The sequence below is a fragment of the Poecilia reticulata genome, linkage group LG9, assembly GCF_000633615.1.
Source record: "Poecilia reticulata strain Guanapo linkage group LG9, Guppy_female_1.0+MT, whole genome shotgun sequence".
Lineage (NCBI taxonomy): Eukaryota > Metazoa > Chordata > Actinopteri > Cyprinodontiformes > Poeciliidae > Poecilia > Poecilia reticulata.
This window is the reverse complement of record NC_024339.1, coordinates 19,134,862-19,155,873: the sequence shown is the minus strand read 5'-3', so window position 1 is coordinate 19,155,873 and position 21,012 is coordinate 19,134,862. Positions and strand designations below refer to the sequence as shown.

At 35.9% G+C, this 21,012-nt stretch overlaps 1 protein-coding gene across 4 annotated transcripts in view; it reads left to right on the top strand.

Moving 5' to 3' along the window:
- Nucleotides 1-21,012, top strand: part of grid2 (glutamate receptor, ionotropic, delta 2) — a 448,080-nt gene that overhangs the window by 280,882 nt on the left and 146,186 nt on the right. For all 4 annotated transcript variants that reach the window (XM_008418414.2, XM_008418415.2, XM_008418417.2 and 1 more), the window contains 2 exons: nucleotides 10,118-10,279; nucleotides 13,251-13,370. In XM_008418414.2, coding sequence (XP_008416636.1) covers nucleotides 10,118-10,279; nucleotides 13,251-13,370 — 282 coding nt within the window. The remainder of the gene's footprint in view (nucleotides 1-10,117; nucleotides 10,280-13,250; nucleotides 13,371-21,012) is intronic.

The window sequence follows — 21,012 nt, the reverse complement described above, 5'->3', positions numbered from 1 at the left end:
CCTTGTCAAAGCATGGACTCCATTATACTACTGAGGGTGTGCTGTAGTATAATGCCAACAAATGCTAGCAATAGATTCCTTAAGTCCTGTAGGTTGTGAGTGTAAGTCTATATGGACAAGTCTGATTTGTTTCCAGCGCCTCCCAAAGCTTAATTGGATTGAAAGTAAGGGAGCTTGAAGGCTAAGCCAACAACATAAAAATGTTGTCCTCTTCAAACCAATCTGAACCATTTTTTTGCTTTATGACAGAGAACATTGTCCTGTGCAAAGAGACCACAGCCATCAGACCATAGAGTTTCCATCAGGAGAATATGTGGTCAGTAGTAATGGTTGAGTAGATAGTATGTGTAAAAGTTGCAACATAATTGGCAGGACTCAATGTTTCCCAGCAGAGCACTACACTTTTCTGTGATACTACAAGGAATGACAGATTGTGTAGCAGATGAACTGTTGGTGGGAGAGAGAAGTCCAGCAATACATTTTGTTGGCCACCAATCACATAGTTGGCATAGGAACAAAACTAGTGTTGGCTGAAAATAGTATGGATTTTTTTTTCTTTTTTGATTGGAAATGGCCACTGTACTAAGTAGCAAATCATTCCAATTATTTATAAATTTTTATTTATGAATTCTCCAAACTCTTTCCACTGTTTACAGCATGTATTATGCTAACGATCTGTAACTAATTCAATTGACATCAAACAATCTACATCCTCGATCACTTTTGGTGGAACTGAAATATATGCTGGCAAATGCCAAGGCAGGGAAAAAAAAGCTACTTAAGCATGAATTAATTCAAAGAAAAAAAAAAAAGTAAACGAAACTAGATGAACTATAATTGGACATTTCTTTTGAATTTTCCAGTCATTTATTCATTTCTACCACAGGATTATCATTACTCATGGTTGCATGTCTATGTAGGGCTATAGAAAAAATCCCTATCACCACAAACCCCTTACTCAGTAACAATGGTGCTGACCAAATACCAATTGGAGTGGCTTCCTTTTGACATTTTACCCCTTTGCATTTTAATTATCTGGACAGATGATAAGAAAAAAAGTATTAAACTAGCGGTTCTCAATGTGGGTGGTACTGCTCCCCGGGGGGCGTTCAGAGGACGGCAGGGGGCACAGGCGGAAATTTTTACAAAAGGGGGAAGCTGGGATTCCTTTGGGGGGCGTTTGGTCGAAGGTAAACTTTACACCTTAAATACACAACAATACCAGTTTAGACTTTGAGCAACTTGGTAAAACTGTATTGTGTAACATTAAATCATGCTTGGCTGCAACTGTATCGATGGCAGCTCTTCTTCTTATTCTCTTCAGTGTTTGTAGCTTCTTGGCGCAGCTTCGTTCTCCTGCTACTGGTAGCTTCACCGCATCAGTTCAGAGTTACACCGTCTGATGACGTTGCTGTGATTCATTTTATCTGGTATTTTTGTACATATGTTTTGGCAGTTCTGTAATCATGTCAAACCAGCAACTTATATTAAAAAGTGTTTTATTTCTGTTTGAAGGCTGCACGCTTCCATGGAAGGACAACAGAAAATCACTCTTATAAACATGTAATTACTAAAACCACGATACCCTGACTTTGTATCCCTCTAAAAAATGAACCCATTTAAATAAAGAAATCCCTCGATGGGTGATACCATGATAGAGAGCGTTCATTTTATAGCGTTAACGGTGCTGTAAGTGGTCCGGTATGAAACGGGTGTGATAGAACAACGGTACCACAGCACTTTTAAATTTCAATCATCAGAATACTGAAATTGTTTCTGTTGTTATAAAAGATTTATGTCAGTGAGCCTTTTCCCCGTCGATACGCTTCCCGACCACTGCGCACCATAAGGAGTAAAAAAAAAAAAAAAAAAAAAAAAACGACGCGCACATTGCGCAAAACTTTGAAACAGGAGAAGCGGTACCTAAAACGGATCGACGAACGATATGCGAATTATGGCATAAAAACAGAGAATCTGACGCTGAACAGTGAAAAATCAACACATGATGTGTAACACATGACGATTAGGCGGCGCAGCAGGTGATGAGTGAAGATTACTGATGGTGAGCGTCAATAAATGATCAAATAAATCTAGCAACAGGAAAGAAACTAAAGTGGACATAGCAATAAACCTGGAGAGGATAATACTAATCAAAGGAAACTAAATGGAAATGAAGAACAAAATGCAAGAATAAACTAAGAAGCTAAACTTAATACAGAGGAATAAACTGGTATGGCAAGACCTTCCGAGCAATAATTAATACAGAGGACTGTATGGCAAGAATAAAGGGACACTATTTTCAGATTAAAGGTAAAATAATATTGTTGAAGTGCCATGGGTTTGTTGAGACCATCAGTGGTGGAAAGTAACGAAGTACAAGTACTTCGTCACTGTATTTAAGTACAATTTTCATGTATCTGTACTTTACTTAAGTATATTTAATAATGGGTACTTTATACTTTTACTCCACTACATTTTACAGTAAGTATCTGTACTTTCTACTTCACTACATTTCTAAAAAAGTGTTGCATTACTCGTTACATCCAAGTAGCATTGTGTGGGGGTTTTTTCGTTAAAATGTGACTTTCAGGGACTTAAGGTGGCGCCGTAAAATCCGAGCAATAACGTGACTTACGTCTCTGTTGTCACCCATCGCCTCCACCTATACTCGCACGCGGAGCTCCAGACATGCGCAGTAGTTTCCTCTGAGCGGGAGGCGATGTCTGTCTAATCGTCAGTAATATAATAGCGCTGCACAAATTGATATGGCGACATGTAAAATCAGCAGCGCTTCGCTTTCACAGACGGTGGGAACTTCGTCCAACTTTTAGCGTCACTTGGAAGGAAAGCTTAAAGAAAGGTAAGCTATGTGGATGTGATGCTAGCTAAGCTAGCTGTACAGACACATGTTGCATCTGCGATGAAAAAAAGTGTCACTCATGCGCTGAATTATTGTGTAGAGGTTTTGACTGAGGTGTCACATATATGGGACAACGCTGTGACCAAAGTGCAATATAGTGATATGACATTCAGGAACGATCCGATTCTTCTGGACGGATCTTGACTAAGTCCTATAGGACTGAAGCCTCATTGAGAGCCGTTCTTTGTTCTTGTAATGCTCTGTGTACACTGCAGTAGCTATTTTATTTCATTAAACAGCTATATATATATATTTAATTGGCGAATAAATAAAACAAGAACATAAGAACACAGAATGCTCATTGCTCTTTGTTTTCACCTCCTGTCATGGTGGCAGACGTTGCAGCAGGAGGGAGGATGAGAACAATCACCTCCTTCTGCTTGGTTACTTCTTGCTTATTGCACCTTGGACAGTGTTCATAGTTGAGAGTTGTTTACCGTTGATTGCTATGTTTAATGGTGCAGACAGTTGTTATTTCTGACATGTGCAATATGGGCAACCGCCCAGGGCATTATATTTTTTTAGGGATGGCAGGAGACCTCTGTGTATTGTGGCACAGRGATGAAAGMAAAACAGAATGAAGAAGAGTTTGAATTGATACTGGTTAAATTTATTTCAGCTCTAAGTATTTAATATCTAGGTATTTTTATGGGAATGTGGATCTTTCAGATCAGTTTGAGAAGCAATTTTGATAGGTGCACTTAATTTTTTTGTCATGTAGCGGCGGGGTGCTGGTCTTGGTTTGGTCTTGGGTTCGGTGGACTACAATTCTGCTACGTGGCTCCTTGGTTCCATGTCCTCCCCTGCCAGTTGGATTTCTTTCAAAATAAATGTGTGGCAAAAAAGTGAAGTTCATGCTGTTAGGACAGGAGACAAGTTGTTTCCATCCCTGAAATTATGATGCATAGAATCACATATCTAAGTAAACTGTGTTACAGAGTAAACACAATAAAAACATGCTTTATCTATGGCATTGTTCATTAAAACGGCACATTTCTGATGTTTTAAAATTAAATACGATCTATACACTTAATGATATTAGTGATTAGGTAATGCATTCAGCAAGTACTTTTACTTTTAATACTTAAGTATTTTTAAAAGCCAGTACTTTTTTACTTTTACTTAAGTAAAATGTTAATGTGGTAGYTTTACTTTTACTTGAGTACATTTTTGTCTGTGTATTTGTACTTTTACTTAAGTACATATTTTGAGTACTTTCTCCACCACTGGAGACCATATCTAGTACTGAGAATAAATATATCTTACAGACCATAACAGTAAAGAACTGATCACTTATTTATGTTTTTAATTAGATTTGATATATTTATTTCTTCAATATTATTTTTTATGTCAGTGTTAATGTCATGAGGCTGATGACTCCATGACACTTTCAATTTGACTCATTAAGAACCAGATTTGTTCTTTGTAATTTCTGTCCAGTAAAACTATTAATCTATAAATCAATAGATAGGTCTATATAAAGATATAATCCATGTTTCTGTCTCATATTTGTATGGCATTAAAAGGATCTGGAACTTTTGTTTTTCCACTGAAAGCTCTGGTTTGCACAATAAATGCCATGTGGGTGAAATTCTATGAATGATACTCTGATGTCCGATTTTCCTGAAGGCAGCACAGAGCTGCGCCACCGGAAACTGAAAGAAACACTGAAGAGAAGAAGAGTTATGATTAATGTAGTTACAGTTCTATCCTTGTTTTAATGTTGCAGAGCTCAGTCGGTTTGCAAATAGTTCAAAGTTTAAACTGGCATGTTGCACATCTTTTATCTGGTCGTTTATTTAACAACTAGAAAATGGCAAAGAACTAGAATATGTTTTCCACTCTGATTGGTTGCTGTTGGACCTACCGATTTTAAATAGAATGTCCATTGCATTTTTCGTAGACACCTGTGAAAATAATTTCTATTTACATGGCTTTTTTGTTCTCTGGGAAATTATTTTTGATAATAAATACAGAAACAAGCATAAAAATCAAAACATTTACAATAGTGATAGTAATATTAATAATAAAATAATAGTCAGTGCAAAGTAGCCTACAAATTCTTTGGTGGGGGGCAGTGAGGGACCTGGATAAAGGCTAGGGGGGTGCTGGCCCAAAAAGGTTGAGAAACACTGTATTAAACTGTTCTCTCTATCTGTTGAACTGTACCTTCAACAGATAGGTACAGTTCAACAGATGCAATGAGTTGCATATGCAACTCATATGCAATGAGTTGCATTTTTAAAGTCTAAAACCAACCTGTAGCAGTAATAGCAGTTTATCACTGATTTAATGATAAAAACATCAGTGTTTTTTCCCACTACCGCAGGTTTTTCTGAGTACCATATTACTGGACCATTCATTCTTTGTTGTTAAGTTTTATTGTGAGTGAGTTTACATTGAGTGTTGGGACAAATTCTGAGCAAAGAGGTCCAAGAACTCTCAGCAGAACTACTTGGTGACAGACAGAAAGGCATGCAAGGCGTAAAACATGAAAATATGCCCAAGTGAATTGTGTGCGTAGCGAGTGATTGCCTGGACTATGGAGATTATTTAGAACCAACAGTCAGAAAAGGCTATTTTCCATATTTAAAAAAAAAAAAAAACAGCATTTCAAGATGCAAAAAACTGAAACAAAGCTAATCAGATCTGATGCAAAATATGTGAAACATGAGATGTACCACTGACACTGTGGGAGAGCCTGAATGAAAGCTGCTTTTGTACTAGCAGGCTTAAACCAGAGAGGGAATACAGCTTTTACCATGACACTGAGCGAAAGCAGGAATAGGTACATCACTAAATTGACTATAGGATAACTTCCTAATTTAAGCTTAAAACAATAACCTCTCAGAACTCTGAAAGGTAACATAAAGATGGTTTATATCCAGTTTGATTCATTTGGACTAAGCTGCCAGCACTCCTTATATTTTATTATGGTATATTAGCTTTCTTCTGGATTCAAAGGTTTTGGAATGAATAATAATTTGGTGATTTGTCAGTGATATTACTCGTAACTATGAGGCAAAACTTTTATCAGTGTGGAAAAGTTAGGCCATTCTTTTTCTTTTGCTCTGAAACAAATTTATGTACCTATGTCCAAATAGTGAAAGTCTGTTTTAAGTGAGTATATGTTTTTCTTTTCTTTTTTTTTTTTTATAAATCTCCAAAGGGCTGACAGTATATAGGAATGGGTACATCAGCCATTGAGCTGAAATAGAATGGAAAAAAGGGAAAAGAGTCTTAGTTATGTGTTGGGACAAACTTGTAAAATTCAGTTAATGTTCTCTTGATTGATGTTGTGACACAAGAACCTGGAGGAACACGTTTGATGAAAGATGGAAATGTACCGGTGACAGAAAAGCGGTCATAATGTTTATGTGGATAGCTCCCTTTCAGGCTGATCCCATTTTATGCTTTCATCGACCATAATCATGACACAGATGTATGTTCCAATATATGGTTAGGTACATATTTCTTTTTTATGTGAATTTTAAATGAATTAAGGTAATTTATGCCTATAAGGTTAATAAAGAGCTCCTGCTGTAAATGATGTGTGCAAATTAAACTTGCGTGTCCAAACATGAAACAAGATCTTCTCAAGGTTAATTAATAATGAAACCCTTTCAACATATCTATTATTTTAATGGGTGAAGGCTGTGAAGTTCAGTCTGCTGCTGAGGACTGAGCAAATCCTGTGTTTGTCTCCTGAATATTTGCACATATTTACATTGAACTGAACTGTTTGCAAGTATCCCTAGCATAGGTTTAGTTAGCAGTTTACCTTAAAAAAAGGAAATGGGGGTTGGCAAAGAAATAAATGGGGCAAATGAAACAGGAAGTGGGCTGAAGAAACAGATCAGCTTCAGTCGAAGAGGGGCCCAATTTCACACTGCAATGAAGCATATCAACTCAAACTGACCACACACACCACGCAAACACACGCACACACATAGTATGTCTTAAATATTTCTTATATCATGAAAGTAACATTTTTGCACTTATTTCAAAAAGTCTAACTCATATGTAGATTCATAAAATGCATAGTGCAGGATCTTCTAATTTTGATGATTACAGGAATTTAGAATTTTCTCAAAAAAGAAAACTCATGGTGTCAAATCCTAATCATCCAACTAACTCAAAACACCTTCAAAGGTTACCTGAGCCTCTAAATGGTTTCAGTCTGGGTCAATAGGCTACACGATCAGGGAGAAGACTGATTTGTCAAATGTCCAGAGGAGTCATTAACACCTGCCACAAGGAGGGTGAGACATAAAAGGCCATTGCTAAAGGAGCTGGTTGTTCACAGAGTGATGTTGTGTATCCATAGAAAGTTGAGTGAAAAGAAGTGTGATAGGAAAAGGTGAACCAGCACCATGGATAGCCTGGAAAAGATTGTCAAGCCAACTCCATTCAAGAATTGCAGGAAATTCACAAGAAGGGGGTGAAGCAACAATCAGCACCTGCAGACAAATCCTACATATGGACAACAAGCATCTTACCTGTGTTTAGGAGAAAACTAAACTAAACTCTGTGATCCAACTTTTCTTTTTCAGATGATGGTAAAGTTTACTTTGCATATAAAGTTCCAACTGGATAATTGGTGTAAAACAGAACTATACAGTACCACCAAAAGTCTAAATAAAATGATTGTCATCAACAAAGAAATGTGTCCCACCTTTTCTGTCCACTGTGTTTTATAAAATGCCCAGTCAACTTAGCCATCTGCTTTGAAATATTAGATCACTTCATGCTTCTTTCTGCTGACAAAGTTTTATGGAGATGCTAATTAATTAATTTTCAAGCGGGACTTTGCTCCTGTCCATTCTGCCAATAGTACCAAAAGATGGTTCAATAACCATGGTGTTGCTGTGCTTAGCTGGTCAACAAACTTGTGCGACTTTGACCTTTATGGAGAATTTAGTCAAGAGGAATATGGCAAACATTAGATCCAACTTTGCAAATAAGGACCTACATTTAGGAACCTGGACTTCCAGTGCAACTCAGCAGTGCCACAGGGTGATCACCTCCATGCCACACTGCTGCTTCATTAAAGACACTCTGCAAAGTATTGAGTGCAAAGAAATTAACATACATTTTAGAGGCTTGGCATTTTTGTTTAAAGCATCCTTTATTTAATGATCTTATGTAATATTCTAATCTCATGAGAGATTGAGTTTTCATCTTAAAACCATTGTCCTCAAAATTACAGAAAATAGCGGCTTGAATGTGTAATGAATTATGTGATTTTTATTTTCTGAAATGTGTTCAAAACTAAATAACATTTTCATGACATCCAAATTCAAAATGTACCTGTAAAGCATTTTTTCCATAAGTGTGTACAAATGTCTCAATAACATTCTAAGTTTAAAAAAGCAGTAAAAAGTTCCAACATGATTAGGCACCGCTTAGTAATGTGAGCCAACAGCGAGAATGACAATGATCTAGAATGCATCTATTATCCTGGGAATAAATTAAACCATGTCCCTCTATTTTTTTCAGAGAACCTTTATAGGTCTTGTATTCCTCAGTAAAAGGATACTGTGGTGCCCAAGAGCCTCATTTGCTGCGTCGTCTTTGTTGTTTTGAATGTTTCTGTCATGCATACTGGCAGTAATGGTCTGTCTTGGCAGATACATGGTGAAGGGAGATGTCATAACGTTTTGCATGAGATGACCCATGTTACTCCGGGACATAGCAGCATACGTCCTGAATAGCTAGTCTGTCTTAATGGTAAGGATGGTAATAAAAGTGCAATTTTCAGGTTTGACCCTTTTTGTATGGTTCCACTGTATCTCATTAGAGAACCTTTTCTTCCTTGTGAGTACAAAGCAAGCTTTCATTCAGTAAATCTATATATTTTGAGTCAAAGACATGTCGTTAGCTAAGCAAAAGGGATAGCAAAGTGGTCATTTTTATATGGTCATATCCTTTGAAGTTGTAAATACAAAGCTGTGGCTTTGTGTGTGTGTCCAAAACAAAGTAAGTATACTGCCTGCCTATTTTTGATGTATAAAATGGTCCCTTCTGAAATTATAGCTTTTATTTCTTTGATGCTATCATGTTCTTTTCTGAGTTTTCAAAAAGAGTAACATCTGCGTTTGTTTGCGTGTGTGAACAGATTCATCTTGTTTCGTCAGTCTACTTGATGTCTCTCTCATTAACATGAGGACAAGAGGCTCAACAGATCAGTCACTCACAAATCGATTAAAGACTGAATGGACTGTCCTTGTTCCTTCTTGTTCTCTTTTGTACTTGTCTGAGTCAATGGCTTATTGGCAATTAATGCAATTTTCTTTGCATGTTTTTCTGTGCCTGTGTGGTTGTTAACGTATATGTGTATTTTAAAAATGGAAAATGGGGAACAAAAAAAGCCACAGAAAAAGTTAAGATAACTTTGTGAAGGCCAAAAACAGAGAAAAGGTAGTCGTATCTAAAATTTATTTATTTATTTTTGTCATGAAGGGGGTTTCTAAACTTCCAAAATGCTTTAATCCAATTCACTAACTAAATTTAATGATCATCAAAAAATGACACACGTACATATTCAAATGGGTGAATGGAAAGTAACAGTTTTAATACCACAGTCCAATAACTGTTACCTTCGCCTGTTAGGAAAATGTATATCAAATACAACCTAAAATAAATTTGACTTTGCATCAAAGACATATCTACCACCTTGAAACAGACCTCTGTCTCTTTAAGAACCTCCTACCCCTTCCGGCACTCTTAGTTTACCTCGTCATCACAACAATGCTTTTTTCATGGTGTTTTACAACCGTTTTTAGGAGCATTGTAACTTGTTTGATAAGCTCAGCAGACATACAGTTCCACCAGGTGTTTGCTAATTGCTGCTGCCACTAGTCTGATGGAGCTATGTGGTGGAGGGACGGAGTAGGGATTCTTTGTGGGGTAGGAGTTCAGCTGTGGACTTTGCACCACCGAATGGCTACCTAGGAGATTCATGAACTTCTCAATTATGAATGAAGCAATACTTTGGGTATGTGTTTAATGAAGGATTAGCAAAATATCATTATACAAAGCTCAAAACACTGATTGTGCATAATATCCTCTTATAAATTATAGACGATGATGGGATGTTTAATTTTGGCACTTCATTGGGAGACTGTATGTCAAAACCATTCTAATTCACATCTCACACTAATCACTTTAAATGTGTGCTCATTTATTTCTTTGCAGATCACCAATCGTTACATCTATGACACCGTTTTGCTGCTGGCCAATACCTTCCACAGAAAGTTGGAGGACAGGAAGTGGCACAGCATGGCCAGTCTCAGCTGCATCAGGAAGAACTCCAAGCCTTGGCAAGGAGGCAAGAGCATGCTGGAGACAGTGAAAAAGGTAGGGTTAATGGAAAAAAGAATTTACCAATATTATGGCTACAATAGAAATTGACATGTTTTTTTGGGATGATGTATCAGCAGTTCTCCACCTCAAGTCTTAGTTTCCTTAAAATATAGCCAAAGCAAACACCAGAAGTCCAGGAAGAAAAGCTTTTTTAATTGATTCTTGCCACTGAAACAGCTTTTATGGCTTTTCTAAATCATTTTAAATACCAAAAAATGTAGTTCTTATTTCATGGACCTAATAAATTTATTATTCACATAAAAATGTAATTCTTACAATAAACAACATCACTTTGTCATTATTTCCTAGAGCATCACTCAAACTTTCAGTCATAGTGCATAGTTGATTTAAGAACTTTTTTTAAACACTAGAATATTAACCACAGAAATAAAACAAGAACTTTTGTGTGATTGTGAGATATTTAGGTTATTAGCATTTTATATCTGTACATAGAATAAAGTATTAAACTAATTCTAGATTGCATAATACTTACAACCTGGTAATTTTTATTTCTTCTTGTTTCTGTACACTGAGATGGAATATGGTGACTCAAAATTAGCTTGAGATTTCCTGTGCGCCCTAAAAAAAGAAAAATTGAGAAATCACAGACAATATTTGCTCTAATTTTAACTGTCTCCAATATTTTAGTGGTGAAAAAAGCAAATGTTACAAACTTCAAATAGTGGAGCATGTACTTTAATACTGTTGTAACTACATTAAATCTTCAGGGACTGTGGTTCCTTACAACATTACATATAATACATGTAAGGACCGCTACTGCTAAATATTCATTCAATTCTGAATGCAGCTCTTGGAATCAAAATTGCATTGAAAGAAGAATAAAACAAGTTACATTTCATTCAGTCTGGGTTTTGTTCATTATTTGAACTGGAATTTGAAATATGACACAGTAGACCTTTTGAACCGTACATTAATTCAAAGACCTCCATTCTTTTTTTTTTTTCTCAATTAAAAAAAAACAAACTATCATTTGACACTTCTTTTGCAACAGATAATTTTATTTAATTTTATTTTAGTATTTTAACCATAAGTTTAAAGTAGTTATTGGCAATTCTTTCATCACAGTTAAATTCAATTGGATAGATGCCCTCTGTTTTGATATTAATATAAAAATGACTCGAGGGATAGCACTTTGACTGAATGATGAAGCCAAGTGAAATGCTAATTCAGAATTAGTGTCAGAAAATAATAAATGTGTTGCAATGGCTTTCATATCCATCTTTGTGTTTCACCTTGAGATCAGGCTGAGTTTGGCAAGACTTTCATCAGCAAGTTCTGGCTGTTTAACCAAGCCTGATGACTGTCTCAACAGAGATGTGTTAAAAAGCCCCAAGTGGTAATAGAGTTTAGTTCAGCAGTCTGGCATCGGTTCCATTTTGCCGTGTATCAGCAGTGTTTTTACTCACTGTGCATGCCTGGGTGTTTAATCAGTGTTTTGGTATGTGAGGGCATTATGATAATGATAAATACTAATTTGCACTTGCTGATGAGGGGTTCTATTGATGTTGCTTTTTGGTTTCTATTGACAAATTCAGAGTGGGGAACAAATTGAAGCAGGTGAAATTGCTCCTCTTAGCCTAAATTATGTGTTGCATTTGTGCTGTTGGCAGACTGTCATTGCTTTAGATATTGCTGCCTTTCAATCTCAGTAACTCCAGCATTTTAGATTTGGGATTCCTGTTAACATTTCCTTACCATTGTGGAAGTACAGGAAGCATAATTCAACCATTTGATTCACTTTGTTGGACCAAGGACACATAAACCTGCAGGGTTGAGGACTAGATTTGAGGATCCCTGGCCTGGAATATCAGAATGTGAACAGGACAATATGTTCTGACAGAAATGCTCACTGCAGATTTTGTATCAACAATTCAATTGAGCAATCTTGTTTAGAAAAATCAGACAAGTAGGAGACCGCACAAGAACAATATCAGAAAAAGAACATGGGGGATGCACAAAAGCTTTGACAACAGTATTGTTCCCTTATTAAAACAGAAGATGGCATCTTTGAGTTTTCTTAGATGCACAAAGGTTAATCACCTTTTAATGATGTCAGATGATGTCTGGCTGAAGTCCACCCAGACGATGCACATAGACATTATTCTTTCCTGAACTATAATAAGTCCGTAAAATGACTTGATCCTTTTCTCAGAAACTGAAGCCCACCTCTGATTGTGTCTGTGTCATAGGTGGTTGTGAAATCTTTTATTTTCAGTGTTGCAGGAAAAGTCCAATGTCCAGATGTGTTTGTGCGCAACTGCCGTTAATCAGATTATTCAATATCCTGCAAGTCACACAGGAGACGATGAGTGCCTACCAAATGCATATTCACACCTCTGCATCCTGTGTTTGAGAGCCCTAAACCTCTTCACTTCCATGTTCTTATCCAAACACATTAAAGAAAATGGATGCGAGTAAATAATCCACTTCATCCATTGTAATGCCTGCCTTCACACCATGTCCCCATCTGCAGAAAGCAGCATAAACAGCTTCTCAATGTACATCTATTGTCACTGGGTAAACCTTTGGCTTCTGAACTAGAAAGGCTTAGCCTCAATGAATAACAAATGAAGGAGGTTGGCCCAATGCCCGTCAATCACTCTACAGAATAAAGATAATACCGCTCTGTTTTCTTTAGCCTGTAAAACAACAAACAAAAAAGCAGGCCACATTCAGAACGTTTCTTGAAGGCTTTGTACTTATTATTAAAAGCTGAAATGATTTGTTTATAAAAAATGTACATAAATATTGCCTGAAAAACCGGGTCAGCTTATCTTTCTTAGCGTATTAGTATTCATTTGAATTAGTTGTTGTAGCGAATGTAAACAAAAAATGGTTAAATGTCACAGTGAAATTGCCCAGCACAAAACATACAGATGTAAAATGGTAAATATTGTGAAATAATCCAACATCTATGAAAGGACATTTTCTGTTGTGCTTGCAGTTTGGAGTGAGCGGTCTTACCAGTTTCTTGGAGTTCACTGACAATGGCAGTAATCCCAACATCTTCTTTGAAATCCTGGGAACAAACTATGGAGAGGACAGGGGCCGAGGAGTCAGCAGGGTAAGTAGTTACAACAGATTATATCAAAGTCACATACACAGTAATTTCAGCATTTTATTGTCCCATTTATTTATTTATTTACTTACTTACAATTTTAAGTGCTATGAATAAATGAATCTAAGACAGAATAAAATCCATCAAGTTGTAAAGAAATTAATTGATTACTTTCCTTATTTCACTGTCTCCCTTGATCCTAATTGTTTTGGGTTTTGGTCGGGTCAAGTACAATGACTTCAGCTGGAGCAGCTCTCCTTCTGTTAAGAGCAGTGGTAATTAGATGCCATTTTAAGTGACATTTTGTAATGGTAATGGTTGCATAATGATTACATAATGAATTTTAACAAGCCTCATGAAAGACTTTCTTTCTCCTTACAACCACATAAATTGTCATAACAGAGTACTCATTGATTTTGTCTTTGTGTGTTTTAATAATTTTTTGCTTATGCTGGTCTGCAGTATTTGCAAGAGATAATAAATGTATAATTAGTGATCAGCACTGTAAACTGTAAAGTATAGCTTCTTAAATTTTAGTTCTTACCCCGATAATAACATGTACAGTGTTATACAATTAAAGGTCACAACATATAGTATTTGTAGGTGTTTGCAGTTAATCTTATTGATTTTATCTGCCTTTCTAAGTAACGCCAGGCCGCATTGTGAGTGATTTATGTCCTTATATTGTTTGTCTACTTGACGAGGCATTGAAATGGGCGCACCACACCACACCATTTGCTCGGCTTGCGTAAGCTCTTCACAAATGCCAAAGTTGACAAAAGTTGGACATAAACACACACTCCTACTCTGCTGCTCACATGCAGGTGGATGCCTACACTAATTTGTTTTTGTACTAAATGCAACAAAAAAGTTGCAAAGTTGGCAAACGTAGGCTAACTATTGTGGAACGCAGCCCTCTCTGACTATTGTTGTGGTAGAAAAGATCGGTTTTACACGTAAGCAAGGACTGATTGTCTATCAATCTGCATACTCCTAAAAATAACCCCCACTTCCAAGGCAAGGGGAAACACTGCTTACTCTGTCTTTTGTTTTGGAAATAAGTAAGTTGGTAAGGATATTTTAGAGTTTTTCCTCTTATAAAAGCTCTTTAAATTCTCTAAGTGAGGGTGTAATATAATTACACCTTCACCTAAGTTGAATTCTTTAATAAAACAACAGAGACAATTATACTGCTGGTTGCAGCGAAATAATTGTCATATATGGGAAAAAAAGACATCTGCTTACTCTCGGTACATACATTTACATACCACAGACATGCAGGGTGCAAAGAGAGACAATCAAAAATTACCATGTTGTCTCAACCAGAAGAATCATTTTAGATATCACAGGACTGTGATTATGGCTAATGTGGGGAGACACCAACATAACAGAGCATGGCATCACAGACAAAATTAATCTCTGAAGCATAGTATAATTACATTAAAGTAAAATTCCCTAATCAGAGAGCATAATTACGTCTGAAGGAATTAAAGCAGTCTTTGCATAGCTTTTGTGCTGCCGTTTCTGTAAATGCTCTTTTGTCCATCAGTGGGATTCAGTTCAATTCTAGTGATACTAGAATAGAATGCATTTTAGTGCACATTTTATATATTGTAGGGTTTAGCCTTTCAGTCTTGATGTTTTTCTTAACGTTTTTCTTTCTAATAATACAATATGTGAACTATATAGGGTTAGAGAAAAGAAGTAAATAAGTTCCGTACTTTAGCTTTAATAAGAACCCTCACAAGTCAGTGACATGCTTATTATGTTTAATTTTTTGTGCACTTTAGTTTTCCTAAATACAGATTAACATTTGACATGTTTTTTTTCTATTTCATGCTGTAGGCTGCATCATCTATCTGTGTCTCTCTGGTTGCCTTTAATCCATATTTTTTCTTGCATTTGTGCTTCTTGAATAAAAACATGCTAAACTGTTGAAAAGGGTCTGGCTGACACTATTAAGGATATGCATGAAGTCTTAATAATGTCATTAACACCATATTCTTCTGAGCATAGTGGTTAACCTGAGCCTTTTTTCTATCTCTCAGTATTGTTTTGTCTTCTCTTTGAGACCTTTTTTATTCCTGCTGAGAGTCTCATTAATGACTAGCATGCAGACAAGCTTTTATTTTCTCCTATCTCACCTTAATTAAGACACTGAGTAACTCAAACCCTTCCCTTTTATCTTTTCCGGACTTTTTTTTTTTTACTTTACCTTTTCACTTTCTTGCCATTTGGAGAATTGTCGTTTCTTTCAAAGTGTCCAGCCCTTTAAGTGACATTTATTCTCAACCATACTTCAGGAACGCTGTCTAGTATAATGATAATGCCAAAAAACCTGAGATAAGTCATAAATAATATTCCTGCATGAGGTTTCATGCTTTCTGGTTCATTAGCTTCAGTGGCTATATAAAGGAGATGATATGGTTCTCTGTATGCACCTGGAATCATTGTGGAGTGTTGCAGATCTTACAGAGTGGTGATAAGCTTGTCAGGTCTAATTGAATTGTCTACTTTCTGTAACATCTTAAAGAACTTTCAAGAAAAAAGAAAAACAGCATTATGTACTTCATAGCTTGTGCAATAAAAGCGCTGAGGAGACATGAAGAGATAAACAGAATGCATTAGTTAAGCGGGGAAAACTAAAACGTAACAAGCAGAGGAGCATGGAATATAGCCATAGATGGCAGTCTGTTCCAGAGAAAGAGGTGTAAGCTATGGGCCAAAACGAGTCACAGTCTGTACTCTCTTGAGGTGTTTTCACACTTGATAGTCAGGTAGACTCTTTGATTGGTTTCAAGGATTGCAACATTTGTTAAATTTTCAGCTGGTGTGGTTCACTTTCACACATCACAGTGTCAAATGAACCAAACCCTAGAAAAACCTGTTCCCCCATGTTGCCTTTGGTGGTTCTGCACCAAGTAACACTGAAGGAAAGACACTAAACCTCTGAAGAAGACGTGAGCACAACTTTCTTTTTCATAAAATGTAGAAAAGAATGTAGTGGTGTTAGATTTGAACAATTTTTGGACTTCTCTGTTGTCATTGGTAAAAGACCACGAACCATTTGTATCGTTATGGTACAAATGTTTTTTGTTTTTGTTGTATTTAACCAGAATGCCCTGCACTATAGCTTTGTTTCTGCTTTTGGAGTGGTCTCTGGTCTGCTTGGCATTCACACGTGACACATTAGAAATGTGCCAGAGTTCACTTCAACCAAACCGATATTTAGGTTTTTAGGCAAAGCACAGTTCGCTTTTTTGATCCGGATCAGAGTTCAATTGTTCATTCGCACTTCCTCAAACAAACCAGGATATTACATTCCAAGTACCATACATTTACTTTTTATGTACCAATTATATATTTGGCCAATTGAACACCAACTGTCCTTGCTGCCAATGGAAAGGATGTGCATCACTGCATGTCTGTAGTGTTACCTATAAAGCGTGAACTACATTTACATTTACATTTACAACTCAAACTAAACATTTAGTGAAACCCTAAAGCCCTCTGCCATTTACAAGTACTTGCTTAGGGGATTTAAGGACCATATATAAAAGAACAAAAAACATCAGAATACACAATGTTTTTCACCTTACAACCACAAGCTTAATTTTTTTTTTTGGGGTGATTTTATGTAATAAGCCAATATAGATTACTGCATAATTTCCTAATTAGAACACACTCAAACAAGAACAAAAGGTGTTCAAAACGTAATACTTCCGAAAAATAGTTAACAAAGCATAAAGATTCAATTCAAGAATTAATCAAAGGATATATAACAGATTTGGGCCCAAATTAACTGAGGTCAACTGAGAGCTAACTGAGCACAAACAACACTGACCTGCAAACAAAGAACAAAAGGCTGCTTAAATAGGGGTGGAGTAACCTTAATCTACCACAAATATAAAATTAACTAAAGCATCCCATGAAACAAATAAAGCAAAACTAACGTTAATTTAGCACAAACAATAAAAGTGAATATTTAAGTGACAAAATTAACAAATTAAAATTAACTTGAAACAACAATGTCTTTCAGAAAACAAATGGTTTGTTCCAGGTTTCTTCCTCCAGCTAGTTTGGCTGCACCTCAAACAAAAGGACAAGTGTAAGTAAGCCATTCAGACAGACATCAACTAAAATGTGCACCCATTAGAAAATATATGTCTAAATAAAATAACTAACTTACGCATACTATAAGCTGTAACTTCTATAAAGAAAAAATAAATACTAACACGATGTGGTGGTGGTAGGAGCATCCAGCACAAACAGGAACATATTCTCGGCAATGTCACACATAATCTCTAATCATGAGATATAATGGATGCAGCTGTAAAGCCCAGCTGTAACATCTAAGATCATGAGAACATAATGCTCTTCTTAATGAAGTGAAATTACACAAGGAAATACACTACTGAACCAAATGAAATATTGTAAAAAATATATATAACAGGACAATGTAATGTACATGATATGGAACGACTTTAGTCTCATAAAAAAAAAAAAAAAGTTTTTGGAGGTATTTAAAAAGATTACGTTTAAGGCAGAAAAATTAGATAGAATAATTAGCCTGGTAGTTTACAATAATTAAATAATATGATGATTTAAGGTAAATCTATAAAGTAACATGCCCAAAGCTAAAAAAAAAAAAGATGGAGAAAAAATATCTCAAAGGAGAAAATATATTATTTCTCTTTTATCCATCATATTAGGTAGATTAGTATGGAAATGTATTCACTAAGTCTTTCCTACTTCAGGCAACGTTGGGGGAATGAAAAGAAGGGAGTGAAAGCAGTAAATGATGGGGATAAAGAACACTATTGATTTAAGTAAACAGCATTTTATGAATTTGTCCTGTTCCATAATCTTTCCTTCACTACTTCTCACCATGCTATATATTTAGCCATTGCTGATTTTCAGAAATTAAAATAAGATCTTGATATTTTTAAGATGTTCTTTTAGAGTTAATTGAAAATACGATGTCAAACATGCTGTATTTTAAACCTCTATAAGGTAGTGACAGTGGTAGGAATCTGTTCTGTGGGTTACCGGTTTGAATACCCATTGTGTCCTTATGCATGGCAGCCTTGCTCCTATCAGACTACCACAAAGTAGTCATGTCTACAATATAGTATTGTCTACTTTAATAATTACTGGAGAGCTTAGTCATCCTTTTTGGACTTTGGCTTTTTTTTTTTTTTTTTTTACAAGTTTTACTGTGAAAAATAAATTTTCTTTTGGGAAGGGGTTTGTTTTTTTTGTAACTAAATTTTGCTAAGTTGTAAAATTAACATCAATGGACTGTCCTATTCTTCACTTTTTAATTTAAACAATAGGAGAAGGACAGAGGTGCTGCTTGCGTTGCACTTTGAAATGTGCTTCCAGGGAATTTTAAATGAATGCAAAGAGTAAGACATTTTGTTTAATCAGGAGTTAGCTGAGCCACTGGGATATCAGCAGTTAAGCCCGGTGAAACGGCGCTCTATCTGATCAGTCTTGTTCTCACACAAGACACCGGCTTTGAATGTTGTCAAAAAATCTATACAAAACCCAGGTCGTGCTGTGTAGCATGACTGAATAAATTAACTGTGTTTTTTTTCCCTCCTTTTGCAACAGAACAATTTTCTCATGTTACAACATAAACCGAAGAATGACAGAGATTTTGATGTTCTCATTTAACTCTTTGTCAAATGACAGTGAAGAAATTTCCCCAAAATTTAAAGACAATTTTTAACATCTATTTTTTAATCCCGGTAAACACTGGACACAAAATAAAATAAAAAAAAAGTTAACTGTTGTGAACTCATAAATACTTGAAGCATTTTATTAATATTGAAGACAGCAATTTATATTCAGATTGACCAAAGAAGACTTGACATTGGATGCTAATTGAAGGTGACCAGTTGCCTCCTGTGGACTTGAATTGGCTCAAGTATGAAAGCATAGGTGAATATATTTTTTAAATGTGGGTAAAAATGTTTAAAAACGGCGTCAAAAAGAACCAGAGAGATGAGAGGTATTGAGAGCAGTGAAAGCAAATGAATGAAGCAAGTAAGAATATGCAGAGCAATGGGAGATGGAGTTTTTTTCACAGTAAATCCATGGGGAAATTAATTTTATTTTGACAAAACAAAAACATCCATTGTGTAAACATTTTAGTTAACATCCAACAGTCACCCGGCAGCCAGTTGTTTTATGTTTGTTCAGAAAAGTCAGAAGCTTTATTCCCTAGGTGCTCCACAGTCGGTGCTGTCTAATGACAAATCAAGTTTACTGATATGGCATAATCAAGTTCAAGTTCACTAATTTTTTATTTTTATTTTAAAGGTTTTGTTGGCTCTCGTGGCCTTTATTTGAAAGTAGTTTGACAGGAAAGAGAGTTATGAGAGAGGAGGAAGACATGCAGCAAGTGTCGCCAGGCTGGGAATCGAACCCATGACCACCAGCATGAAGACTTAGGACCAATAAATGGGTTGTGCTTCACCACTGCGCCACCACAACACCCAAGTTCACTCATTTTAAAGCACTTTGTCTACATGTACAAATCCGTACAGCTAAAATCAGATATTCATATAGATTGTTTAAGAAAACATTTTTTCTATCTGATATTAAATTGGACTAAACTTTTCCTGCTTATTACATATTTTAGAGCACCATAATTATTTGTTTGCTTAATCCCAGAATAATAGATTTTTTAATATCATTCTTACAATTTACTTAAAATTCAGAAGTGTAGATACATTCTCTTAGTAATCGGTATCATTTTCTTTTAAACAGTAAAATGTCAGTCAAATGTTTTAAGCATGTTTTTACAAGGTTCCGCATCAGTTGGGGTGACTTCTCAGATTTAAAAGCTTTTCTTTTTTTAACCAAATGTTAGCAGTGATCCCTGTGGTGATGGCCATCATCTTTGCTATCCACTCAGACTCTGGGTGATAGCAGCCAAAACAGGCTCTGACTTGAAAGGCAAGCACTCATTTTATGTTAAATGTTTTTATTTTTACTTACTTATTACTTTAACATTACATGTTTTGTAAATTTTGATGTGATGACTTGTAAAAGATTTGTAAAAGAAATAAAAGGGTGAGAATTTTTTTATAGGCATTGTGATAATTTAAGTGTATATGAACTTCTCACTTTAAAGAGAGTAAAAAAATATTTCCCTAAGGAATTTTCCCCTAATTGTTAGCAAACAGAAATAATTTTGATAAGCCTCCCATTAAACGTTAAGTCCTAAATTGTTAGTTGGTCCTTAAATACCATTTAAAATGTTCTGATGCAGTTAGCACAGTCAGTCCGACACCCTTTGTCCTGATGTGTACACTGAATAAAAGGAGGAGGTGTTCTTCATAGAAGTGACTGGATTTAATGTCCCACAAAATTCACTTTGTTTGCTTACATTGAGTCCTATCATACATGGGAAAATAGGAAACAGTATGTCAGCAGCTTTCCAACCCATTCTTTACATTTCCACCACAAGCACTTATTCTAGCACAATAACAATGCTACTTAAGCACCAACTCTTAGCTGGGCCAAAAGAAAGAACTGCTTTTGTCATGTGCTGCGGAGACAGGATGATGGGGACCCGCAACCAGTTAAAATGTTGTGTGCTGTATTAAAAACTTGTGAGATACTTTGATTTTTGAAC